Source organism: Coniosporium apollinis, assembly GCF_000281105.1.
Source record: "Coniosporium apollinis CBS 100218 chromosome Unknown supercont1.49, whole genome shotgun sequence".
Classification (NCBI taxonomy): Eukaryota; Fungi; Ascomycota; class Dothideomycetes; genus Coniosporium; species Coniosporium apollinis.
The window spans coordinates 919-25,714 of NW_006913311.1; the positions used below are offsets into that span (position 1 = coordinate 919).

General features: G+C 52.7%; 8 protein-coding genes across 8 annotated transcripts; 4 read left to right on the plus strand and 4 right to left on the minus strand.

Annotated features, from left to right (window-relative positions):
* Positions 1-4,781: 4,781 nt before the first annotated feature.
* On the minus strand, positions 4,782-5,258 carry W97_08078 (uncharacterized protein; the record flags this gene model as incomplete). Its single annotated transcript, XM_007785947.1, has 1 exon — positions 4,782-5,258. The coding sequence occupies one exon, from the start codon at positions 5,256-5,258 to the stop codon at positions 4,782-4,784; it is 477 nt and encodes a 158-aa protein (XP_007784137.1).
* A 1,586-nt stretch (positions 5,259-6,844) lies between these two features.
* On the plus strand, positions 6,845-8,622 carry W97_08079 (uncharacterized protein; the record flags this gene model as incomplete). Its single annotated transcript, XM_007785948.1, has 3 exons — positions 6,845-7,400; positions 7,470-7,929; positions 7,989-8,622. 3 exons carry the CDS (start codon positions 6,845-6,847, stop codon positions 8,620-8,622), a joined length of 1,650 nt encoding a protein of 549 aa, XP_007784138.1.
* Positions 8,623-10,114: 1,492 nt separating this feature from the next.
* Positions 10,115-10,984, plus strand: W97_08080 (uncharacterized protein; the record flags this gene model as incomplete). Its single annotated transcript, XM_007785949.1, has 2 exons — positions 10,115-10,169; positions 10,227-10,984. The coding sequence occupies 2 exons, from the start codon at positions 10,115-10,117 to the stop codon at positions 10,982-10,984; spliced, it is 813 nt and encodes a 270-aa protein (XP_007784139.1).
* A 519-nt stretch (positions 10,985-11,503) lies between these two features.
* Positions 11,504-13,618, minus strand: W97_08081 (uncharacterized protein; the record flags this gene model as incomplete). Its single annotated transcript, XM_007785950.1, has 1 exon — positions 11,504-13,618. The coding sequence occupies one exon, from the start codon at positions 13,616-13,618 to the stop codon at positions 11,504-11,506; it is 2,115 nt and encodes a 704-aa protein (XP_007784140.1).
* Positions 13,619-14,329: 711 nt separating this feature from the next.
* Positions 14,330-15,119, plus strand: W97_08082 (uncharacterized protein; the record flags this gene model as incomplete). The annotated part of the gene is made up of 3 exons (XM_007785951.1): positions 14,330-14,464; positions 14,531-14,561; positions 14,653-15,119. The coding sequence occupies 3 exons, from the start codon at positions 14,330-14,332 to the stop codon at positions 15,117-15,119; spliced, it is 633 nt and encodes a 210-aa protein (XP_007784141.1).
* Positions 15,120-15,660: 541 nt separating this feature from the next.
* Positions 15,661-20,003, plus strand: W97_08083 (uncharacterized protein; the record flags this gene model as incomplete). The annotated part of the gene is made up of 4 exons (XM_007785952.1): positions 15,661-15,966; positions 16,032-16,101; positions 16,154-19,462; positions 19,528-20,003. The coding sequence occupies 4 exons, from the start codon at positions 15,661-15,663 to the stop codon at positions 20,001-20,003; spliced, it is 4,161 nt and encodes a 1,386-aa protein (XP_007784142.1).
* Positions 20,004-20,567: 564 nt separating this feature from the next.
* On the minus strand, positions 20,568-22,240 carry W97_08084 (uncharacterized protein; the record flags this gene model as incomplete). Its single annotated transcript, XM_007785953.1, has 2 exons — positions 20,568-21,457; positions 21,526-22,240. The coding sequence occupies 2 exons, from the start codon at positions 22,238-22,240 to the stop codon at positions 20,568-20,570; spliced, it is 1,605 nt and encodes a 534-aa protein (XP_007784143.1).
* An 818-nt stretch (positions 22,241-23,058) lies between these two features.
* On the minus strand, positions 23,059-24,558 carry W97_08085 (uncharacterized protein; the record flags this gene model as incomplete). The annotated part of the gene is made up of 2 exons (XM_007785954.1): positions 23,059-24,050; positions 24,102-24,558. 2 exons carry the CDS (start codon positions 24,556-24,558, stop codon positions 23,059-23,061), a joined length of 1,449 nt encoding a protein of 482 aa, XP_007784144.1.
* Between the last annotated feature and the right edge of the window lie 238 nt (positions 24,559-24,796).

Sequence of the window (24,796 nt, forward strand, 5' to 3'; positions counted from 1 at the left end):
AATCGGCACCCGATTCTCGAACTTATAGGTACAGCGCCTTTTAGAATAGGGTCCCATTCTGAAACGGCAAGTTCCGTGCAGGGGTGATTTTGTATAGGAATCGGCACCCGATTCTCGAACCTATAGGTACAGGGCTAGCTTACTAGTAGAGTTACAAGCCTTAGCAAGCTACGCGATATCTACTATACTATAGCTATATAGATAGTAGGGCTGCTAGATTATCTTAAGCTAAAGAAATACCTCTATTCTAGCGGAACTCTTCTAGATTATACTATTTTCAATCTTAGTATTAGTAAGGCCTCTTACTAGCTTCTAGTCTATCTAGACCTTAATTAAATCTACTAGAGAGATTACCTAAGTCTTCTACTACCTATACTAGATATCTATCTTCTTATTATTCTTCTACTACTACTACTAGGTGGGCGATACTATAGTAAAGTAGCCGCTACTATAGCTAGCTGTAAAGAGATGCTAATAGTAGATAGAGTATAGTAGGAGCTTAGTAACTATATTCTTAATATATACTAGGAGCCGGCCTCTACGGCCGAAGCCTACTATATACTAGATATAGAGGTGCTTTTGAGTAGAGTTCTTAGTACGCACTATATAGTGGTATTCTAGGTATAGTAAGCTATTCTTAAAAATTAGAATATCTAGAATAGTAAGAGAGAAGAAAGCTAAAAGCTAAAAGAAAGCTAACTTAAAATTAGTAAGAGAATACTATACTTAGAGGATTACTAGTAGCATGTTAATAGTAGTAGTAGGCTATAGCTATAATACTATATAGCGGCGATAATACTTAAGTCAGTGAGCCTTAATAGTTTTTAGAGTAATAGCGCGGCGATATAGATAATAGATAAGAACCTTAAAGTCTAGTATATAGTTAAATAGATCTATAGTACTATTAATAGGAAGTTAAGGAAAGATATAGGTAATAGGTTATAGATAGAATATATAGAGATAGAAGGACGCGTAGAGTAGTCTAGTAATATATAGCTATTACTAGATGCGTCTAGGTTCGTATTCGCGTTAGTATAGTTATAATTAATTTAGTTAGTTAGTTAGAAGGGTTAGTAGACGAAGGCTTCTACGGATAGTCCTAGTAGTATAGAAATCCGGAGGCAGGAGATTGTGTTATTACGCGGGGGGCGAGTAGTTAGTGTTAGTGTTAGTATAGACGCAGGTAGTTAGTGCGAGTAGGGTGATAGTAGAAAGTAGCTAATAGGAGGGTCGGTTAATTGAGTTAAACCCTTAAATGAAATCGGCATGGAAGTGTTAGTTAGTTAGTTAGTTAGTTAGTTAGTTGGTTAGTTAGTTAGTTAGTCAGTTAGTTAGTTAGTTATATAGTACTAGTTAGACGACTCGTCCCGAGTCTTTCCTCTAGTCTACTCGCTCTTTATTCCTTCACAGACTACTTTGTTATCCCCGCCGCATATAGTACTATTCCCCCTCTAACTCGAGAAGCTTATCTTGGAGTAGCTATATAACGCCGTGAAGCCGCAATTGAGGAAAATAGTGTGCGTATATATAATCCTAGGCAGCTCTTACTACAAGCGACACTATAGTAAGGGAGATACCGATTAATTAGAATGCGAGCTATGCTTCATCTACGGCGTATGGAGTCGTTATGCGACTTATGTCTGTCTGCAAGCCCCTCGAGCTATATAGCCTAGGAGCGGTCCTACGATCCCGATCGATACAGCCCGTCTTAATAAAGGATGGAATATAGAATCTAGAGACGTTAGAAGGCTTCTGCTACATTAAAACGTGCGACTATAGCACTTAGTGGTGGACCCTTTAGTAGAGAAGCTGTTTGAGTTTAAGCTAGAGAGTGGATAGTTCGGCGAAGCTTATCATCTCTTAATCTGTTAACTCCTTCTGGATCGCACTACTCTCCAGGATCGCACTTCTCTCCAGGATCGCACTTCTCTCCAGGTCCGAGTCACTTACAAATCTTACCCAAATGATGCCAGCAAGCAAAGATGGATCCAGGACACAAAAGATCTTTTTGCCTGGTACCCGAGTAATCCGCGTTCCCAGGAGCAGAACTTTAACTATCAACAAACCAGCAAAGGAAAAGGGACTGACCCCAAAAAAAGAGCGACTCGTATCATCGCTGCTGCTTTTAGAGCAGCAAATAACCAAACACACAACAAAGATGGAGCTTACCATGACCAACCTAGTCTCTTCTGTCTGATTAGGGCGTCCCTGGGACTGCAAGTGGAAGAGCATGTCAAGCCTTGGGAGTCTAAGCTGGCACCCGGCACGCCCTACCTCTGCCCCGCATATGCAGCGAAGTACTGGCTGAATCGATACTTCCGCCTCACGAAACAATTTGGGAAACCCAAGACCCAGAGGGAGGAAGGTCATCCATACAATGGTATGCCGAAGCGAGATGAGGTCGGAATAGTGGCTGTCATACATGTTCGTCGCACCCCGGTCACGGGGAGCCTAAATGGACGTGTAATAGACAGCGATAACTTGGGCCATGTCTTGGATTCTCTAAGAGAGGCGAACAGACTCTGCCTCTCATCCGATGGTCGCGTTGAGTGTCGACCTCGTCGGTTTACGCATGTCATCGTATGTCTTGCCAAAGAAACTCGACCCCTTTAAAAGCATCTCCGTTTCTAACTGACAAGCAGCTGTACGGAGATTTCAACCACTCTGAGGGTCTCAAACTAAGAGACCAGGCTAGAAAACGTCTCCATCCGCACGCTAAAGCTGATCAAGGTGCCGAGGAAGACCTGGAAGCCGCTCAGGCTGCAAACAGAGACCGTGATCGGGAGCACAAAAGCTACAGTCATTTGAAAAATGCGGCACGTGCGGTACTTGTCAAAAGATTGTCTATTCGCTCCAAGAAAGTGGATAATCATACCAAAAACAGAAGTCCGGCAGATTTTCACGTGTCTTTCATATCTCGTCCCTGGGAAGCTCCCCCCAAGGACTCCGACAGCGCTGAGCCCTCCTCCAAAGAAGTCTTCGAATTTTGGGAAAACTTTCGTGACTTCCAGGTCGACCAGCTTCCTGTACAAGTCAAGATACTTAGTATATGGACGGCCCTGTGCGAAAGGTATGGCGACCAAATTTGCGTCATCGGCCACCGCTCCGGCTTTATAGAGGGCGCCGGACTGAACGGGATCCCTGTATTCTATTTGAACGATGAGCGCGAATCCATGGGAGCCGATCTTGAACAACGGAGCCGACTCCTTTTTGATGCCTCTGCAGTCCCCAAAGTAGAGACCGACAGGCTGCGCGAGCTTTCGGACATGATGAACACATTCATTCCAGTGGAGGCACTCAAGGAACGGCACCCTAAATCAAACAAACCCCTTCGAGTGCCAAAGGGGCTTGAGAAAGAGCTGAAAGCGGCAATCTTCATGTACATGTGCTGCCGGCTGGAGTCGGGATTGCCGGCGTGGACCGCAAGAGTGAAGATGATGCATCAAGAGGTGGGAAAACGGTGGCTGGAGGAAAGATACAGCTTTGCGACGAAAGCGGACAACCCGCCTAAGTATACAAGCCTCACTACCGAGTCTGGCTTGTCTCCGTGACGAGTGGGAGGAGCGGGAGCCAGACTGCCCCCGATTGGCATGTAGGATGCAAGTTAGGAGTTGCTCTCCCGTTGAATCATGTAGTAGACTCTTTCGAATACTTAAGCACCAAGTAGTTAGACTCCTTCTCCTTAGTTTTTTCCCTCTAGTTTTTACCTCTTCCAGTTCAAAAACCCGCAAACCTAGTGCAAATTTGCTTGTTCTCCGCAGAAACGAATCTTGTCATAGCCCTTCTTACTCTTGCCCGGTCCCCTTTTCACGTCCTGAAACGTGGATTCATCTTTACCACGTAGCTAAGTATGAGACAGCATTGCGTAGGGGACGGTTTTGTGGTCGATATTCGGATATGATCGGTCAAGGTGAATTCGCCGCATCCATCGGCTTTGAGAAGGCGTATCCTTAGTGCCACGAAGATACCTAATCGTGAAGCTAGAAGGACTCGGCGCTGCTTTACAGCCTTCGAGCTATTTACACTCAAGCGAGTGCCGATATGAAGTTCACGAGGGTATTAGCATCTTCATGTCTACTGCAGGGTCTTTTGCATAGGTGTAAACAAGCACACGCAGGTAGCGCCGGGAGGAACATTAAGTTTAAACTGTAATAATATAAGTGCTAAAACCGAGTTCACGATAACAAAAGGTCGATGATATGCAAATGTCTCGCCTGTAGCTTCGCACTTGTTTGCAAGAGAAGAGATGGCACACGCTAATAGATAGAATACCGCGTAATTCCGATATCTCTACAAGTCCGCCGATGTAGTGTATAATCACGCTAGGTGAAGGCCTAGTACCCCGAGTCCTCCGATCTCTGCCTCCTCGGGCGTAAGCAGCGCGAAGTATTAGATACACATTTATGGCCGGCCGTGGAGCAATGTGTGCGACCGATATTTAAATTTAGTTCTAAAACTCAGAACCTTAAAGACACTCCATGCGCTATGCGTAGTATAAAAACAATATGCGAGCTAGATAAATTCCGAAAATGCAACACATAACCGCCAGCCCGTCGCTTTAAAACTCCCGCAATTCCTCATTGCGATGAATGACAACCAAGCAGACACACAACCTACCCATAAGTTTCGATGCTCAATCCGCTTCCCCTTCCACTCGTCCACCCAATGTTGACACTAGGACGAGCGATCATCTCAAAACTATACTCACCCGCCTCACAAGTAAACGTAGGCGCAGCTCCCATTTCCGGGATCATCGTATCGGCGCTCATATCCACGCTCCGCTAGTCCGCAGCGGCACCCTTCACCGGCGTCAAAATCCCCGCATGGGCACCACGGAGCACCTTGTTGTTCCAGCTGTACTTGTCATTGAGGCACCCATTGAGCCGGTAAAGGTCGAACTGCGGTGGGGTAACGGGCGACTGGCTGATTGCCCAGTCGTCCATCGACAGGCGGAAGACTAGTCTGCAGGTCTTCCCTAGCCTGGCTTGCTCCGAGGAGAGGTTGAAGTAGACGGCTGTGTGGACTTTTTCATTAGGGTTGTTGAGGAGGTGGCCGCCGCGGTCGTTGGAGGCGAATTTGGAGCCGTCCCTGGATTTCCAGCGGACTTGGAGCGACGGTGCGATTGTTTCTGTCGGTGAAGAAGTGAATGCTGCCGTTCTGTTTAGGTCGGAACGGGGAAGGAAAACCCGGGTAGCGGCAGGGGCACTGAGGACTGAGACCGCGAGAAGGAGAATTGAGATGAAGATTGTGGACTTCATGGTTAAAATCCGGAAACTTGCGACGGAAAGGGAGAAAGAGAATGAAGGAGATGCTGATTTGAGGGCTTGATGTGAACTCAGTATTGAATGCCGAGAAAGGGTGCTGGAAGCAACAGAAGAATGAAATTGAATCAAGAGCAAAGGAAGCGCTCTAATGCTTTCACGTCTGAATGATTGCTTTTGTTGCTGTTGTCTTCTGTTGAGATTATACACTTGATATTTATACATGCTGTCTACTGCATACAATGAGTGTTAATCTGATATGGCAGTGCTAGAGGCTGAAGTGGCAGTAGCCTCCACGAGACTGGCTAAGCACACCGACTTGGGAACCTCAAAAGTGATGTCCGATACAAGCACTCAAAATGCCCGCACGGACCGGACATCACTTCCGAACCCGCGCCTTGAAGGCGTTCGTGCTGGTTGATGCAAGTGTAAACAGTCGCTAGTGATCGACAGATGCCTTGTCGATAAAGACTGCGGGCCTAGGTCGTCGATTGCTGCCCATGCTAGATTGATTGGCCGATGTGCAGAGAGCGCAGGAAGCTGAAGCTGAAGGCGTTTCAGGCGCCTGGGCTGAACGGTGCATCGCCGATGGATCTCAGCGCATGGCGTTCGTCGTTCGTTTTCAGGACTCCGATAGTTCCTCAAGAACAATCGAGCGTACAGCTCTCAAAGACGTGATCATACGCTAAATGCTTCACAACGTGGGAATGTAAGTTCGAGATCTCTTAGCTTTATTCTATCTCTTGACCTATACTACTACAATGTATCTAATAGTTAATAGCTACTGTGCCTAGTAATTCCTAATGTGCTAAGAGTAAGTTCTTTCCCTTAGCTTGGAGCGTGAGCTGAGATTGTCTTCAGAAAGCTTCGGATGGCTTATTGGGTTGTGCTGACGAGGGCTATCAACATCCCGTCCAGCGCAGCCTGTTGTGTGTCAAGCTGTGACCTTGATTGGCCGACCCGTTCCGGCTATCCTCCCTACATATGGTGGCTATATTAGATGGCAAATCATTCCAAACAGCTAGGAACTTGTTGTAGGCAGGAGCGGGGTTGCGGCTGAGATGTGCAGCCACCTTTAACTTCAGCCTACAGTGTGTGTGTTTTCTATTATGGCTATGCACCCTATGGGTATGGGCTGTTACGATGCGCCAGCTGACTACATCCTTTTCAGCCTATAGCACCTCAGCCGGCTTTAGAGTCGGGAAGTTCCATGTCGACGACCACCCAAATCGGGCAAGATTCACTCGTTCATTGATCACGCCATCAGCTTTACGCATGCATGAGAGGAGCTGAGTTTTGGTAGCAGCCTTAGCGTTGTACTGTATTGTTGAGCGCTCAGCCTGGTTGTTACCACCGCTCAGGTTCCACGTTATTCGCTGACCATCCACCACTGATGACCGGTTACGGCGTCATTGGAAGGGAGTGCTGGAGGAGCTTATGCTGGAAATTCCTGGGCGTTTATCACGAGCCTACTTCAACTGCCTTGTTACCCCGTTTTTTGTCTTCCTAAATATTCACACTTGAGCTCACCCGGCTCATGGCAACTCCCGTTTCGTTCGCACATAATCTTTTGATTGTTCATGATGTCTCACACAGACCTCATGGCTCAAAGCACCCTTCGACCAAATTTTCAGATCATCAAACTCTGCGCTCGCCTAGCGAAGTTTGCCTACACTTCGGGGAACCCAGCATTGAAACTATCATCGAGGAAGAACAATGACGAAGTAGCAAAAACGAAACTGCTCGAAGAACTTCATACCCAGGTTACCGCGCTTGGACCCATCCTTGACTTCCAGAGGTATTACAGTCACTCTTGGTTTATACCCAAGTCAAGTCAACCCAAATGGTTTCGATCGTACGCGTATTTCTGTCATATTAAGGGGAAACCAGAGACAGGGGTAGGACGGGCTGACGGCAATAAAGAAACGGGGACAGTAGGAGGAGAGGAGGTAGACCGAGAGGCGGCGAATGTAAAAGCAGTGCAAAGAGAGGCATTGGAAGGCGATGCAATAGAACGCCCCGTGGTGGGAGAGGAGAGGTCAGGAGTGGAAGTAGAAGAAGTCATTGATAGGATAATCATGGGGTTCAGAGGAACCTGGAATGATTCAACCGGTTCTGGTAGATGGTTTCACGAGAATGGTACGTATTCTAGACCACGCCGATAGATTCTAGACTGTGTGCGCATCAGACTAACATGAAGTGCTGAAGAGGCCTTGCAAGAATCTTTGGTTTCGAGATTTCCCACATGGATCACAAACAAATTGACACCATCATCCAAGTATGGATTCTCTGACTTCTATTACGATGCAATGGTCATACGAATCCCTTACCGAAAGGGTACAGTCTGGAAGTGGTACGCGTACTGGGGTTCTTTGATCTTGGAGAGGACTGGGTGGGCTCGCCGGTTCTTTACGTGGCCTCGAACCGTCGCTGGGGACTGGATGACTAGGCCCAACGAACCCCCAAACGAGCTAAATGGTGGTCATGTCCACCTTGGGTTCTGGTCTCTCTGGGCCTCACCAGAGGGCTTTGCAGGATATAATCGAGAAGGATGTGTTTCGAGCAAAGAAAGCGTCTTGCACAGTGTTAGGAAAGCGCTTAAAGAAACAAACGGCAGAAAGACGGACGTCTACGTGGTGGGACATTCTCTTGGAGGGGCCGTGTCGAGGTATAGTTCGGTTCTGTTTTGGAGTCTACTATCTTGGCCTCGGCTGATTTGATTCCCAGTTTCGCCGCGCTCGATATCGCTGAAGAGCTGAAGGAATACCCGAACGCGACAATGTACCATGTTACCTTCGGCTCACCTCCCGTTGGAACGGCCGCTTTCGCAAGTTATTTCAGTACAAAGATGGATCGTCATCAGTCATGGAGTATATCTCACGAACGAGATATGATTCCCCAGTGCTTTTCTTGGTGTGCTTCGAAATGGTACCTGAGACCGCTGAACTGGTGGGGTGACTGGAGCTGCGTCGGAGAGAAGAGATTCATCACGAAGCTCGGAAGCCGAGAACCATCTGTCACCACCGAAGAAAACGGTAAAGTTGGCATCATCGAGAAGTGCAAGTGGGGCACAGCTGGGCTAGGAGCCTTGGGAATGCTCTATGGTTTAAGTATATTTGCCATTCCTATAAGTGGAGTGTGGTACTTCTGCAGATTGCCTTATTACAAGAGCAAGAAGAACCCGCCAAAAGGCCCAAAAAACACCTACGGGAAGTGTGTTACTCCTCTTGGGGAGAATGTTGGACTGGAGTATCACAGCCTACAGAGATACATTGACCTCATGGAGAACGAGAATGATTTGGAAAATTCAATCTATGGGGGAACAAGTGGGCCTACAGGGGTTGTTGGCGTAGGCTCCTAACCAGAGCTTCGCGTCGCGTAAAACACCATGCGTTCGACCGACGTCGAATCGAGTTCAATTCGTACGGGGTTCGATTTTTTGTTGCTGTTTTGGTCATTTTATTTGTTGACAACGCGTCGCGAAGCTGAGGTATCAGATCATGAACGTGTTGATAGGGTTCGCCCGCAATTAGTATCTTCTCACATCTTTTTCTCCTTCATCAAATCGTCTGTATGAGTGTAGAGTCAACGGAAGCGATCAGCAACTCACCTTGGTAATCCTGGCTGTGGGGAAGGAACACTGTTGTGCTACAGAAGAAGGCTCTTTGTAAATCAGGCGTGAAGGCGACGATGCGAGCGTAATTTTTAGGTAGGAGGCGTCCTGGATGTTTAAGAGTAGCTACAGCACACGACTTCTATAGAATTATAATAAATATTAACGCGCGCACAGATTTCGAGTTGCTTGAAGTCAAAGTACCCCTTATATTTCTCGGCACGGTGGGCTTCTCGCCACGTAGGGAGGGACTTTATATGTGTTCCACAGTACTTATTCGCTTTTCTGGCTGCTCGATTAACGTTGTGTGCGTTTCTTCTTCGCTAAGTGCATCAACGTGTTGCCTCTCCTCTTGCCAACACTGGAGGCATTGTAGAGAATACTTCGTATTCCAGCACTTTACTGCCATGTCCCAAGCGGCCTTGTTGCTACCATTCACTTGCTTTGTATTCCAGTAACTCTTCCTCGTGGGACAATACCGCATGCAATCGACACAGAGGCCCCAGCTCCTCTTCGGCTTTCCACGCGCGTCTACAGGCTTGACACGCTTCAGCACCTCTTCTATTAGTGGGCAGGAACCTGGAGGGCGACGCTTAGGTTGCGAGGGGACCTTTAGAGATGCGAAGGCGGAGATGCGTAGGAGAGTTTGGCACGAAAGGGCGAGGCAGAGCTTGTCTAATAAGCCTGCGTGGTAGAACACTATGAGGAGTTCGGCAGGAAGGCGGAGAAGAAAGGACGAAATAGGGGGGTTGTTGATGTTCACTCCAGACGGCCGCTCCGCCCGCGAAGCATGTGCTAGCCAAGCACGCGGGTGACAATAATGCGCGGACTCTATAGACAGCAAACCCAGAAGCTGCTGCAAAATGAAATCGATAACTAGGTTATATCAATCCTGAGTAGCGTGCGCATGTTCTTAGATATAAAATACTAAGACGAGAAGCTATAATAGCCCCCAATTGACATGTCGAAAGCTATATAACTGATTATTTACGTTGTGGTTTACTGCTTCGCGGTTATGGAGTCCGCGCATTCTTGTCACACGCGTGCCAAGCTGCGGAGCTTCCTCACCTCCGAGCTGCTTTCAACATGGGAAGCTCCCCACCATCGCCGGCAGCTCTCTCATTAGTGGTGAGTGGGGTTATGCCATCCTTCATAAGGTAGAGTAAGGGCTTCCGCGACAGCTTCAGATATCCATTATAGCGTCAGAGAGCCCCCGACTTCCGAAATCAAGACTTTAAACATGGCAGCCCTGACCGCGAAACCTACGATCGTCTTCGTCCCTGGCGCGTGGCACGGTACTTCTCTCCCCTCTATCCTTTACTATAATCACACACTAATACCGTCCCCTACAGGCCCCGAGGGCTTCAGAGAAGTTGCCGCCCACCTCCAGTCTGCGGGCTATCAAACCGTGCTCATCAGCCTCCCTTCCGTAGGCACCGATCCGCCGCCAGACTCATTTGGTCCCGACGTCGCCGTCATTCGCAAGGCTGTCGAGGATGCGCTCAATCAGGAGACGGATGTGATCATGGTCTTCCACTCGTACGGCGGCTTTCCCGGCAACGAAGCCATGCGCGGCCTGACCAAGTCCGCCCGCAGCGCCGCCGACGAGAAGACCGGCGTCGTCAAGCTCGTCCACATGTGCAGCTTCGTCGCGGCGGAGGGCAAGAACCTGATGGACATGCTGGGCGGAGAGCTGCCGCCGTGGATACGGGCGGAAGGAGACGTTCTATACCCGGACACTGCGGAAGAGAGGTTTTATAACGACCTTCCCGCCAACGCTGCTCTAGGGTGGACGGAGAAGTTGAAGCCACATGCGAAGGGAACCTTTCATAGTAGGTTGACGTACGCGGCGTGGAAGGATGTGGAGAACACATATATCTTGTGTGAGAAAGATAACGCGATTCCGCTGGCAGCCCAGGAGAAGATGGTGCACGATGCGAAGCTGGAAGGCGCGGTGTTTGAGGTCGAGAGGTTGGATGCCAGTCACAGTCCTTTCTTGAGTATGCCAGAACGGACGGCGGAGTGTATTCAGAGGGCGGCGGCGGGGAGGGGGATAGTGGCCCAGGTAGTGGAGGCGGTCAAGCAGGCTGGTGATGCGATGCTAGGTTGAGAGACTGCCTGCTGGGCAAAACAGAGTAGTGTTCCTCTACTTCGCGATAGTGACGTGAATCGTAGCGTTTGTGCCCAGTATTCCACAGCGCGAAAAGCAGCAGTCGCTCAAGTCAAATTTTGTCTTCGACTAGTGCAATCAGCATCAGCATTCTGTTGTCGCCCAGCTTGCGGTTATCAACACCTCAACTTCACTGTAACATGGCATCGAGAGAGGCTCACAGCTCCACGAGTAGCAGGACGTAGTCTCGAAGCCGATGAGGCTACTGGACGACGCTACTGAATACAATACAATGAGACGGGCTCCCAATCTCACCGCGCCTTCAGTGTTGCATTTCAGAATCACAAGCGAGGCACATGGAACGTGAGTGTTTTGAAAGAGTTTGGGGAGTAGTATTTGGTTTGCCATCGATACTGGACCGTCTTCTCAAGGGAAGGCAAGCTGAAGACTCCTGTCGCTCTCACTTTGGTAAGAGCGGAAGACCACGACCGCCCGCTCCCGGTCATCCTGTACATGCGACTACCATTCCAATCGATCATCATTGACAAGCTTGACGTCGTATCTCCCATCCCCTTTCCACACCTTCCCCGCAGAGTTGCAAGCCGCAACCGCATTTCGAAGATCAGAAACCATGCCTCCTGGTCCACTGGCAAAGACACGAGTGGGCCCGCGGACAGTGCTAGAGACGAAGCCTTTAACCAAAGCCGCGATGTCAGGACGACTGGTCGATGGGTTAGAAACCGCTGGAACACGAGCATGGTGGATAGCGAAAGATGAAGAGCGCGAGGCGTCTTCGTTGATGTGGTCAGGAGATGAGACTGAGGAGGATGGAGGTGATGCAACCTCAATTTCAGTGTTTTGACCATGAGATGAGGTGTCCGATTGCGACTTCCTCTCCTCAATCGTCACGAACTCGTTCTTCAAGGCATCGACTGAATCAGCAGCTTTGTTGTTCTTACCATGGGTGTCATCTTCCCGTGTTACAAAGATAGAGATCTTCAGATTCGAGGTCTTAGTGGCCAGTTCCAGGGTATTAAGCTCATCCTGGATCCAAAGCATGTCGTTCTTCCTTCGTATTGCCCATATGAACTCGATCGTCCTACCAGACGGAGGATGAGCCCCAGAGACGAGGCTCATCAGTACCGGAAGAACGAACGTCACGCCCGTACCGCCCGCAACGCAGAGAACGTTGATTTCAGAAGCTGCGGCCAGACCACCAACAAGGGACTGTCCGTAAGGTCCGGCAAGAATCACAGACGTCGTGGCTGGTGTATCAGTTGTGGCCTCTTTCTCCGTCCCCTCCAGTTTTCTCCGAGCCAATTCCGCCAGTTTCCGAGTCGCGCCTTTCTTGCTGCGGAGAATATACGAATGCCGTTGGCCTTTAGTGCTCGTCCCAGGCACGCTGCATGGAGTGAAAGGATGCGATTGTGATATGGTCAACTCGGGAAAGCAAACGAAGAAGTGCTGTCCAATATTCCAGGCGTCGTGGTTGTGATTGAAGTCCAGTCGAACAACATCGCCATGGCTGTCATCGGGGAATAGAGTGACAGCCGCGGTTGCGCTGCGAAAGCCCATAACGGAGGTACTTCCAGGAAGATAGTCGTAATGGATCAATGCGGTGCGCACAAGTCGGATTCCACGGTCGAGAAACCACACCGCGAGTGATGCAATCATCCAGCAGTTAAGCTGGACCCAGTGACCCCAGCATGCGCCGAGGTACAACATGGCCACGATGTAATGAGCCTTCCGGAAGAACTCGTAACCGGTGAATCTAATAGCCCACCGAGTGCTGAAGACGAAGAGGAAGCACAAGAAGATCATGGCGATGACGCCCCAGATCATGTACAGCTGCGAGATGAATCCGTCCCAGATCTTCGGTTGGGGTTGGTAGAGCCTAGCTTCTATGATGGTCCAGCCGAGCGTGTGGAAGGCTGATTGCAGGAAAATGATGTAGCCAAGCCAGCGGTGCAGGAAGTTGAAGTGCTGGTATGGGATCCCAGTGATAAGGGAAAGAAGCGACTCCCGGCTCGAAAGCATAACGGACAAGGGCGTCAGAGCGAATGCCAAGACTCCCACTCGGTTTGACCACGGTCCAAGACCGCTGCGGGTGTTGTAGACGCCAGGCATGTTCTTCACTGGGGTGATCCATCTCTTGTAGACGATACCAATGAAGGAAAAGATAAGGAGATAGCCGGCCAGTATCGCCAAGACCAGGATTTGGAGGCGGGTTGTGCGGCCGAAAATTCTTACCATGCTCTCCGGAAGGAGATAATGGCGGGCTGTAACCTTGGCTGATCTCGTGAGACGGTATAGCCCGGTCTGCCGTACCGTTGGCCGTTCGCTCTCCCCCCCAAGGGCTGTTGCGTCTGACCGTCTAGATGGGATAAAGTGTCTTCCAAGGCACCAGACGAATAGTATGCCGCCGATGACCGCCCATAGTATGAACGAGTACAGCATTGAGACATCGTGGCTCCAGTAGACGCTGTCGAGGTATTCGCAAGATCCTGCGTCGTTGGTGCATGGTACCACGCGGAAAGCGTAGCCCCAGTGCGGCTCCAAAGATCCTGCGTCGCTGAAGTTTTGGATGTGCGCCCGATCAACCAGCATCTTCGAGGCTGCAAAAGAGGATGACATCTCAAGGAAACCAGAAGGACTGCTTGTATACTGAGGTGGGGATGGGGCACTGATTAAAGGAGTATGTAGGACCAAAGATGCAATGGAGATACCTTAGAGTAAATAAGACCTGCAGTGCGCTTTGCCTATCTCACCTTCCTTGTAGTCAAGTCGATACGCGGGTTCGAGAAAGTTTCCATTGGCTCGATACAGAAAGAAACCAGCTCATGCAAGATCTTCACCGTTTTCTGGACGTGGTTTGATCTTCCATGCCCGCTTGCCGGGTATTTATGCAAGCCCTGCGGCGGCTTGCCGCAACGCCAAGAAGCATGAGCCTGAATGAGCAAGTTTTCTCTCAACTCTCTGGACCCAACACCGTTTGCACATGTCGTACGACAAGCGGAATGGCTGCAGCCAAAAAGAAGCTGTGGCTTTCCCGCTCATATGCAGGCGCCCTCGAACTCATGACCGTCGACTTTCGCGTGAACTACGAGAAGGTGTTTCTCTGCAAAACCTGCTCGAGGTTATCTACCGCATAGTTCTTGTGACGGGACTTTTCACAAGCTGCCACCTCTTCTTCTTTGACCACAGCCAACGACTTCATCTTTGCGTTTGAGAGACGCTCAGCAAACTCCACTTGACACACGTCTTACGCTCTCACTGTCTCTTGGCTCTGCTTTTTCCGGCACCCTCACCAACTTCATCTGCCACGTCTCACCTGGATTCTCCACCATGAGCGCTTCAATGAGTATGTCCATGGCTCCATCGACTACAATTGCAACTGCTGCTGCTGCTACGACATCAGCCGCCGGTCATTCGATGGGTAGCATGTCAATGAGCGGCGGTGCGTCAACGTGCAAGATCTCGGTACGTGCTTTGTCGCACCGTAGGCGTTCCTATTTGATGCTAGCAAGCTGATGAGTCTCTCTTTAGATGCTGTGGAATTGGTATACCATCGACGCGTGTAAGTAGTTGTGCTCCAGCCACTCTCCTTTGGCTTTCACGTCCTCCACCTCTCTTCCCACCACGCTTCCGTTCCTTACATTCCTACACAGGCTTTATCTCTCGCACCTGGCATATCACCTCCAATGGCATGTTCGCCGTGTCTTGCATTGGAGTCGCCTTCCTTGTCGTCGCTCTCGAACTCTTGCGCCGCCTTGGAAAGGAATACGACGCCGCGATGCTTCGTCAATTCCAACGACACGTGGCCGCCCGAACCGCAGAATCCAAGACTCCGGGCTCTCCAGAGACCTGCACCAGAGAGCCGACGTACGTGGTCTTCCGGCCAACTCCATTGCAGCAAGTTATACGTTCGCTCATCCATATGGCTCAATTCGGCGTAGCCTACATCATCATGCTGTTGGCCATGTACTACAACGGCTACATCATCATCTCGATCTTTCTCGGGGCGTTTTTGGGCAAGTTCCTGTGCGATTGGGGAGTGCAAAAGGTGGCTCTAGGCGAGATTATCAACGGTAACGACGCGAACGGAGTCAATGAGGCCACCGTCTGTTGTGGCTAAGGTGTGGAGCTAGGCGGAGCCTCCGGTTTAGCTCGAGTAACCCCAGATGGTTATGGAGGGATTGCTGCGGCATCAGCACAGGCTTGATCAATGGATGCATCTTGAGTTGACAAATATGACTCTTACAGCAATGCTAATAAGTCCCAAGTCATTTTGTGTCTTACTGGGAGCATTCACTAGTTCTTGAAAGACATCCATCTGACACGGGAGATTTCAGCTGCCGGAACATCTAAGCTCCTCGTGATTTGAGCACCTGACTCCTGATCGCCGAGCCAGTGACGTGACCTAGACATCCTTACGGAATCTGCAGTAAAGGCGGTAGACTCTCTGTACGCTACGAGCGAGCTTCGAGGCGTGATAAGCACCGTGATGAGGATGCTAGAGCTTCAAGGGTTCCGGAAAGTCGTGAAGGCTCCGCTCTACCGAAAATCAACCGGCGGAAGCTCCAGCTCCAGAAATCAGCATCAACAAAGCTCTGACTACTGACTGCCATCGATCGACTCGACTCGCGACGCGCTCTTGCACCCCGACGATCACCAATATGTTCTCGCCCGATGCCGCTCTCCCAAGCGTGCAAAATGCCTCCTCACGAAATCCTCGAAGGCGCCAGCGGCAGTACGATTCGGACAGCACCAGACAGCAGCGCCAGAGGAAACGGAGCAAGCTCTCAGATGACCTTTTCGATGCGCCCACAACGGCGAACGGCAGCCATGGAATGAACGGGCATGCTAGCCATGGCGCAAAAGATGCGGTCCCTACGCTGCGGTCTCACAGCATCCCTGTGCGGGAGAAGAGGATATCAAGTCTGGTCAAGAGGGGAGAGAAAGGCGACGGCGGCACCACCTTCGTATGCGCCTTTGCTCTACTGGGCTCCTACCGATCGTGATGCGCTGGCTTGCTGATGATCTGTAGACCAAGACTGCCAACTATACCGTAAAACAGCTGCCAGGGGTGCCAGAGCGCCTCCGCGGTCTCAAGTCTGGTTGGTCTCCACAAGGATCGATCTTCGCATTTATGCTAACATCTGAATCCAGAGAGCTTTCGAGCATCTTCCTTGCCTTCTACGCCCTACGCGCTTGCACTAACGCACGAACATGCCTTCGTCTGGGACTACACCTCCCCCGTTCCATCACCCACTCCTCACATCCTGACACTCCCTCATCCCTCCAAGCGTACCGATCCGCTACCGCTAGGCTCTGTCGTCACCACCGGCCCACCCCGCGATGTAGGACTAGTTGTAGTTATGCCGGTCTCTGGCAGGATCACCTACTGGGAAAATGTGGACAGCGCAGAATCGCTCAGCCTGTTCCAGCAGCGGCGTCCGGGCATTGAAGGCTCCGCAGCGCTGATGAACCGGAACGAGACCGTCACCGAGATTGTTGACGCGGACCGAGCGGGCTTCGTCCTGCTATACAGCAGCGGGCGGATTGCGCAACTCACACTTCGAGACTCGCAAGGTCGGCCCCACATCAACGTACAATTCTTGTCCGGTCAAGGAACAAACGGAGGAGGCTGGCTCGGTGGTTGGTTCTCTGGCTCAACCTTTCAAGGCGATGTTGCGGCGGTCCGAGTGCGACCGTCACCGACAAAAGGGCAGATGGAGGTAGTTTCGGCTACTGGGACTGGATCTTTCGAACTGTGGGAACTAAGCTGGTCCGGCCAGCCCGTGTACAAGGGCAAAGTCAATGCCCGCAGCGTGATCACCGACTCTCTGAAGCAAGGCACCGTGCCGGAAATGGGCGGCCAACTTGAAAACACCAAAATTCTTGACTTCACCATGCTGCTTGGCCCGACGAGTAAAAGCACGGAGGTCGCCCTGGTCAACGCTCGCCAAAGTCTTGGAGTGATCGCGCTCGTTGCGACTCCTGGCGGCGCAAAGGCAGACTACGCACTGGTTGAAGTGGTATTCACAGGAGACACGGCCAACGTAGAGCGAGTTATCCCTCTTCATACATACAAACAGCATGGCGGCGAAGGTTCCGGTTGGAAGCCGAGACTTCTGGTACCGCACCCTGGGCATACCGCTTTAGTGCTCTTCGACCGCGCGATTGTCATCGTCTCCCTTGCAGTCCGCACCGCGAATCCAGAATCTGTGAAGCCGTTACCGCCCTACCAGGACACCGTGTACCTACGTGACGACGCGAAGGTAGAGTTCACTGGGTGCGCTGTTGAGGGTCCTCATGGCAAGAGCAAAACCTCAAGTTGTATAGTGTTCACGGACTCACCGGACATCCTACGCGTAGCAGCGTTCAAGCCTCCCACGGACGGCAAGGATGCAAACCGTGCCAGGGTGACTGCGAAAAGCAAGATTGAGCAAGCAATATTCTTCAGCGCGATCCCTGAAAACGTGATGGATTTCTCCAGCCGGCCGGTCTTCGAGTTCTCTAAAGAGGAAGTGCGAAAGGCAGCTGTAGAAGTCAGCAAGGGGATTCTGGCCTCTAGGTCGGAGTTCATACCACTCGTAACGATGTCTATGGATGAGCAGCTTGGCGTGAGGGCAGACGCGCTTCGAACGTTGGCTTCGCATCTGAAGCAGCACTATCCCGGTTCCCTGGATCGAGACACCAAATGGCAGCTCCTATGGGATGCCGAGAAGGTGGCTGCCGCGCGCGGCATTTGGAAAACATACGACGAGAGCCTGAAGACGAGGGACATCAAGCAGAGGAAACTACTCACCGAGGTGGTGGAGTTCATGCACGAGCGCTACAAGACTCCTCTTGACCCAGAGATGGGCGAACTGGATCCAGTCCGGCAGTGGTTCGTTAAGGATCTATCGAATATCAACATCCTTCTCCCGTGGGCTTACCATGCCATCCAGGAGCTCTTCGATGAGGGCGTAAAAGACCGCATGAGCATTCTCATCTTGACTAAAGAAGCCGTCGATCTATACGTCGTTGCACTGGAAACGGCTTTCCAGTTCCGCAAAAGCCATCTCGACCTGTACGGTCTGGAGCAGGAGAAGATAGATGACGGCGTATTGGAATCTGGCTTTGAAGGCCTGCCGGAGTTCTGGACGTCGACATACAACATTGTTAACTCTCTAACCAAGCTGGTTGATTTTTCTCGAGACTTGCCCGTCGAGACATACGAGAAAGTACAACTGGACTCATCTGAGGCGGAAATCGCAAGAGAGGTCGCCAAACCGAATCACCAGCTTGTCAAGCTTTGCTGCCTGACACACATCGAACGTTACCGGTGGTGCCTCGCGCACGAGGACGAAGCATTACGAGCTCAAGGCCGCGATATCAAGCTGCACTTCGAGGAGAAAGTACGTCCAGTGCAGATTACTCGACTGCTCAAGCTTGGCCAGGTTTCTCAAGCTATGGATTTGGCTGAGAAACTGCGCGACATGCCTACGCTTGTAAAGTTAGTGCACAATGAGACAGCATTCCTCAACGAGTTTCTAGTACAGGCTACGCCTGGGAAGTTGGAGACACTTGAGCAGGAGAAAAAAGCAAGGGTCTTAGGGGCGCGCATCAAGAGATATTTCGCTGTATTTGGTGACGACTGGGCAGATGCACTATACTCCAGCTACATCCATGAAAATCGAGGCGGGGCGCTGTTCGAAGAAACCACATTTTCCCAATCTCACCTCACGAAGTTCCTGCGTGCGAACCGCAGCCGCGCAAAGCTCCGCTGGATCAACGAAGTGACCGGTGAGAAGAACTTCGCCGAAGCAGGCTCGGCCTTGCTGGACGTTGCTCGTAACCAAGAGCCGAACGCTTGGTGTAAGAAAATCGAGTTATCCCTCGCGAAGCTCTCTCTCCTTGCCGCAGCCGAGAACAGCCAGAAACCTTCCAGCGGAAACCTGGCCTCGCTTCAGCACCAAACCACACACCAATTGCGCCTCACAAAAGTTCAAGAACAGCTCCACGCCCATATCCAACCCACCGTTCACGGCGCCCTGGACGCGGAAAGCGCCGTCGAGCTCCTCATGGACACCTACGGCAAAGATATTGTCCATGACAAGCCAGCGCACCAGCAGCTCCTCCGCCGCGGCTTTGAGGAGCTCCTGTCTCACCGTGCGGTGTCTGCCGACCTCCTGATTGACGTGCTCACCCTTATGGACCAGACTTATACCGAGGCGCTCGAGCCTGGTGCCGTTGACATTCGCGGCAAGGAATTCTTGCTGGCGCTGCAGGCGCTTGAATACCACTGCGCCGCCTCCTCTTCTATAACTGCGAGTAGTGGAGATGCGACGCTCAAGCTTATCTGGAAACGCTGCTTCATTCGCGACGACTGGGCTGCCATCAACAATACCGTGGGCAAATCTGGGGAGGTCATAGAGCGGGAAGTGGCAGACACAGCGCTCTTCTGGACGCTGAAGGAGGGCTTCAAAATCGGTAAATATATCCCTTGCCCACCCAATGCCCACCTCGGCCCATGGTCTCCACTAACAACCCTACAGCACTCTGGGACAAAACAACAACAATCCGAGCCCTCCAACCCGCGCACGTGCTCGGCGCAGGCTGCGACCCGAACGCGCCCGCGCTGCGGGAACGTTTCCCGGCAGAGGAGCTGCGCGAGCCCATCGCGGCGGATAATGCGCTCGATGATGAGATGCTGGAGGAGTATCTCGAGCGGTGTAGGCTCGAGCACTGGTACGAAGTGTGCAGCAAAGCGGCGATCAAAAGTTTGCATGATGAGGCGGAGGCGGAGGCGCGGAGAAGGGAGGCGGAGAGGGAGAGGATGGGGGAGGGGGTTGACAATAGAGATAGGGAGGACGAGGAGGATGAGGAGGACGGCGATGAAGAGGAGGCTGCTGAGGAGGTGGACGGGGATGGATATGGTGAGGAGCTGGAGGAGGGCAGCGAGCGGATGACGCCGGGTGGATTCGATGGGGACGATGAAGAGAGCGTTGTGACTGACGCGATGGAGGAGTGAGAACTGCGGAGGAATCGAAATGGATTGGATGGCTACATAGGGCGCGGCATTTACAGGCGCTGGTTTCTGATACCGTCGAGCCCTGGTGCATGGAGCGCTGCGCATTGGAAAGGTAGATACGTGCGCCAGTGGTCTGCATATCTTGCTACGCTGAAGGGCCGAATACGCTTCGGATACCTTGCAAAGGAGATTCACTACAATACCACAAAAGAAGTTAGGAGATGTCTTCTTAATAAAGCTTTCCAGTTCCATAAATTACGAGTAAGACTTCACAATTCTGTCCATCTGACCTTGATATGACGCTGCCAGAACGTCCAAGTAAGAGGAATTTTTGATGTCATTGCTGCGGGGTATCTCGTGTGGTCAAGTCCGCTCCTGATAGTAATTATGGCGAGATAACCTTGATAATTCTGGTAAGACTAGACAAGCATCGAAGCAGGCGATATTTCCGCTCACTGAAAATTGGTCGTCAATGGTCCAGCCGTATGCACATTTCAACCCGTTTCAACATGTCCATGACCGACAACCTCTTCCTTCCCATCTATACAGCTCGCACCAGATGCGCTAGAGCACAACCATGCCGAAACCAGCGACCACTCCAGCGACACAAAACCCCCACCACCAGGCGCGTAGACCTGTCCCAGCGCTCACAGGCGCCAGCTTCCCCACGCTCCCCGCCCCACTAACCGTCGCAACACAGTTCTCCGCACAGTTGTACCCACTAGGACAGCACCCGCCTCCCCTATCCGCCGCACAGCTATACCACCCCGTGGCACAGCTCCCCGCGCCCGCGCTGGCTGCGGCCGAACTGGTGATTCCCGTCGTAGCGCCGCTGCTGCTCGAACCCGCAGGCACACTCGCAGCAGCAACGGTAGCACCCGCGGGCGCGGCGACCGTAACGCCGTTGCTCACGACCACGGTGCCCGGCGAGGGCGGACACGAGGTCTGTGCGCAGTCCCTGCCTACCTGGCAGCAACCGCCTAGGTAGTACGCCGAGCACATGTAGTAGCCCGTTGGACAGGGTCCGGCAGACCCGGCAGCGGTGGATATCGTCGCGGTGTTCGCAGCAGTGGACGGAGTAACGGGGACGACGGTGTCATCGGCCTCGGAACTGGTGCCGGAGGTTGGGCGGACGGGCGCGGCGGCCGTGGCGGTTGGAATGGTGGAGAGCGGAGGACAGCTGGGGGAGCCGCAGGCGCGGTCGGTGGGGCAGCAGCCGCCGCCGAGGCTTTGGGGGCAGGATTGGAAGCCGGGGGTGCAGATTAAGGGGCTTTGGACGATGATGGGGGCGGTTGTGGGGATTGGTGTGATTGAGGGAGGGCTCGAGGTTGTTGGCGTGGCCGAGGGGGAGGTCGCGCTTGATGACGGCCTAGAGGTGGGTGATGTTGATGGTCTGATGGTTGAAGTGGCTACGGGTAGTGTAGTCGTGACGGTTCTGGTGCCGCTGATAATGCCTACATGCGCTCAATTTAGCGGCCTGGAACTTCCAAGGACTGGACTCGAGCACTAGAAGCACACTTACAGCCAACATCCTCGCAAGCATAATTCGGTATGCAGCATCCTCCGTTTGAGCTACCGGGACAGCTGGTATAGCCGTTGGCAGTGTCGCACGTTGATACGGATCCTGAACAGCTTGTTCCAGCAGGGCAGCACCCAACGTCGCCCAACCCGGTATCTGTTACTATAACGCAAGTCTCTCCAGTAGCGCAGCAGCTGTTCGGCCGGCTAATTGCCGCACAACTGCTCGTGCCGGTGGGGCACTGAAAGTCTCGTCCCCGAAGGCCGTTGCGTGGAAGGAACCGGAAGGGGTGCTCGTACTGCAGCGGCTGCTCAGAGTGGAGCAGGAAGGGCGGAAGGTATTGGTATGCCAGCGAACTGTTCCCATATCCTTCACGGTCACTTTCTTGCGTTGCTCGCCGCAGCAACTGCTTGTCCGCAACCTTCAGCCCTCCGCTCTCGTCCGCAAGCCCAGCTCCATCAAACTGCCAGTAATCCAAGGAGAACATCTCGCCCTCGTCTCCACTCATCTTCCGAACACCAATGGGAGTCTCACTCGCAAGCCGCTCCATGACCTTAGCCTTCCTCTTGACGTCGACTTCATCTTCTGGAAAGTATTTTGCGTCAGCTGGTAGGTTATACGGCCACGACGGTTCTGAGGCTACGGGACATGGCGGCACGGTGACGAGGAGGAGTACGAGGGCGCTGGGGAGAGTGAAGATGCTGCGTGCGTGTCGCATGTGTGGTAATGACGCGAGGGTGGAACTGAGCGGCGAAGTCTCACTGCGGAGCGGAAAGCTGCTGATCAACAGCTGGATAGCGATATGTACACGAGGACTATATTGACAGAAGGAACAGTGTCTACAAGAACGGAGTTGGGGTTCTCAATCGGAGGTCCAGGGTGTAGTGATATGTCCCCGTTAGAACGGCTGGCTAGTTCAGTGAAATACTTGGAAGTTGAAAATCGCGAGGCTGGTCTCGTCTCCTACACGGCGCCCTAGCAAATTAGAAACCCAGCCCGAGTTACAGTCCCGATCTAGATCGCTCGACGTACCTCCAATGGCGGCGACTTCCAGAGGTCGTGCTGAAGTCCAGCGCCGTAATAGAGACAGCTCGTGGAGAGAGAGAGAGCTCCATGACTCCATCAGAAACTTGCACGAGCCAGACTTGACTCGCGTTCGTAAGTACCCTTGTACTTGGAGAGCCGTAGGGATGGGAGCATGGACGCGGCAGGAGCTCGTGGGATAGGACATGGGATTCCATAGCAGATCATGGTACCTTGAAAGCAGATTGCAACCAGTCTATAACAACGACGCTGTGCAGACGCCCCGAAGAATCCACAACGAACGTCCCTCGCGCTGACATCTCCCAGTATGCATAGCCCATCCTGAACGCCACCCATATCCCGACCTATCAATAGAAGAATAGAAGACAAACCCTCCGGCAGCAAAGAGTGGTATCAAACAAGAATTCGTGATATCGTAAACGCCCCAAAATCCTCAGAATCCTCCCAAGAAAGAATCACCCTCCCCTCCCCCAAAACATCCAGCCCTCGGCCTCAGTACCCATAATCACTCGTGTACCCCAACGGCTGTCCACCAGCGCCAAAGTCCTCCTCATCGTCCCACCTCTCCCCGCCACTGCTCGCATCAAAACTGCTCCTGCCCCCATCGTCACCCTCATCGCCCCCCAGCGCATCCCACTGGAGCCCCGCGAGCGCGGGGTACTGCGCCAGCAGCGCGGCCGGTAGCCCATAAACCGGACCCGCAGTCCCCGCATACGACGCCGAGGACTGCTGAAACGGCGCGCCGAAGCCCGCCTGCTGGGGGTCCTGCGACATCTGCATGCCCAACCCGCCCTGCGGCTGGGCGATTTGGCCAGCGCCAAGCATATCCGTGTCCATGCCGGCTTGCTGCTGCTGCTGCTGCATCTGCTGCTGCTCTCCCAACTCCCACCCCTTATCCCGCGCCTCCTCGTCCAGTAGCGGGCGTATACACACGCGCCCAGCCTCGGACCTGAAATGGCGGCCCAGCGCATCCGCGCGCGCAAACCGGCGCCCACAGCCCCAACTATTCCCGTCCTTGAGCTGCCCTCTGCACACAAACTTCTTCTCGCCCGAGTGCAAGCCCTCGTGGCGCTTACGGTCGTGCTGGCGCGCGAACGCCTTGCCGCAGACATTGCAAACGAAAGGCCTCTCGTCTGTGTGGGTGCGGAGGTGGGAGCGTAGGTTATAGGCGCGCGTGAAGCGCTTCGGGCAGAGGGTGCATTGGAAGGTTGCAGGGTGTTTCTGGCTGCGGCGGTTCGGGGATGCGGAGGGGTCGCCTGAAGCGCTGGAGGCGGGACGCGAGGCCGCGAGGTCGAGGATGTAGTCGCGGTGCGGGATGCTGGAGGTCGAAGATCGGCGAGAGCCCTTTGAGGAGGGCGAGGGCGAGCGCGAGGTATGCTTTGCGGCGTTGGGGGAGAGCGTGTTAGAGGGGTCGGAGCCGGGGGTGGAGGGACGAGAGGGGATGAAGGGGTCGGACTTTGCGCGCATGCGGTTGCGGCTGCGACCTGAGCTGGTGTTAGTGCATTCGAGCTGTACGTAACGTGCTCGCAACTTACTTCTCTCCGGCGGACTCAGTGCATTCTCGCGGGCTGGCTCTTTGGGTGGCTCGAAGCTGGGTTGCCGCGATGGGGGCGCGAAGTCAATGCTGATTTCCGGTGGTGACATTTGATCGGCTTGACCTAGGTCTATCGATCCATTGTGCTTTGTCAGTTGTGGGAACGCCTCTTGGCCCGAACCGGGGAATAAGTCCAACCCGCCAGTCTGACTGCCAAATGGCGGTTTCATAGCCTGACTCAGGCCGAAGTCGTTGGAGTTTGTGAAAGTAGGCGGAGTGGGCTGAGGCATCAGGCGCGGCGAGATGTGCGGACTTTGGCCAGGGCTTCTGTGAGGGTGGCTCTCACTCAAGGAGAATTGACCGAAATTGTCGAGGCTCGGGAACAACAGAGGATCCTGTTGAGGGCCCAGTAATGGGGACGGGTTGTCATTGATATCGAAGGTCTCATTGTTACCCATGTACGGCGAGGGGTGCGCTGACGAGGAAACGTCAGAATATGTGTCGGATGGGGCTCGTTGATGCTGCCGAAACGAGTTGTCCCACTGTGCGAGCTGTCCTTGCGGATATGCCGCGCTTGACGGATCCAAAGACAAGGACGTATTTCTCGAATGGTTCGGAGAGGTGAAGGCAGCTTGTTGTAGCGAGGGGGAGATGTGTGGACTCCCGCCAGAAACATGGCGCATGCCGGGCTGCAGC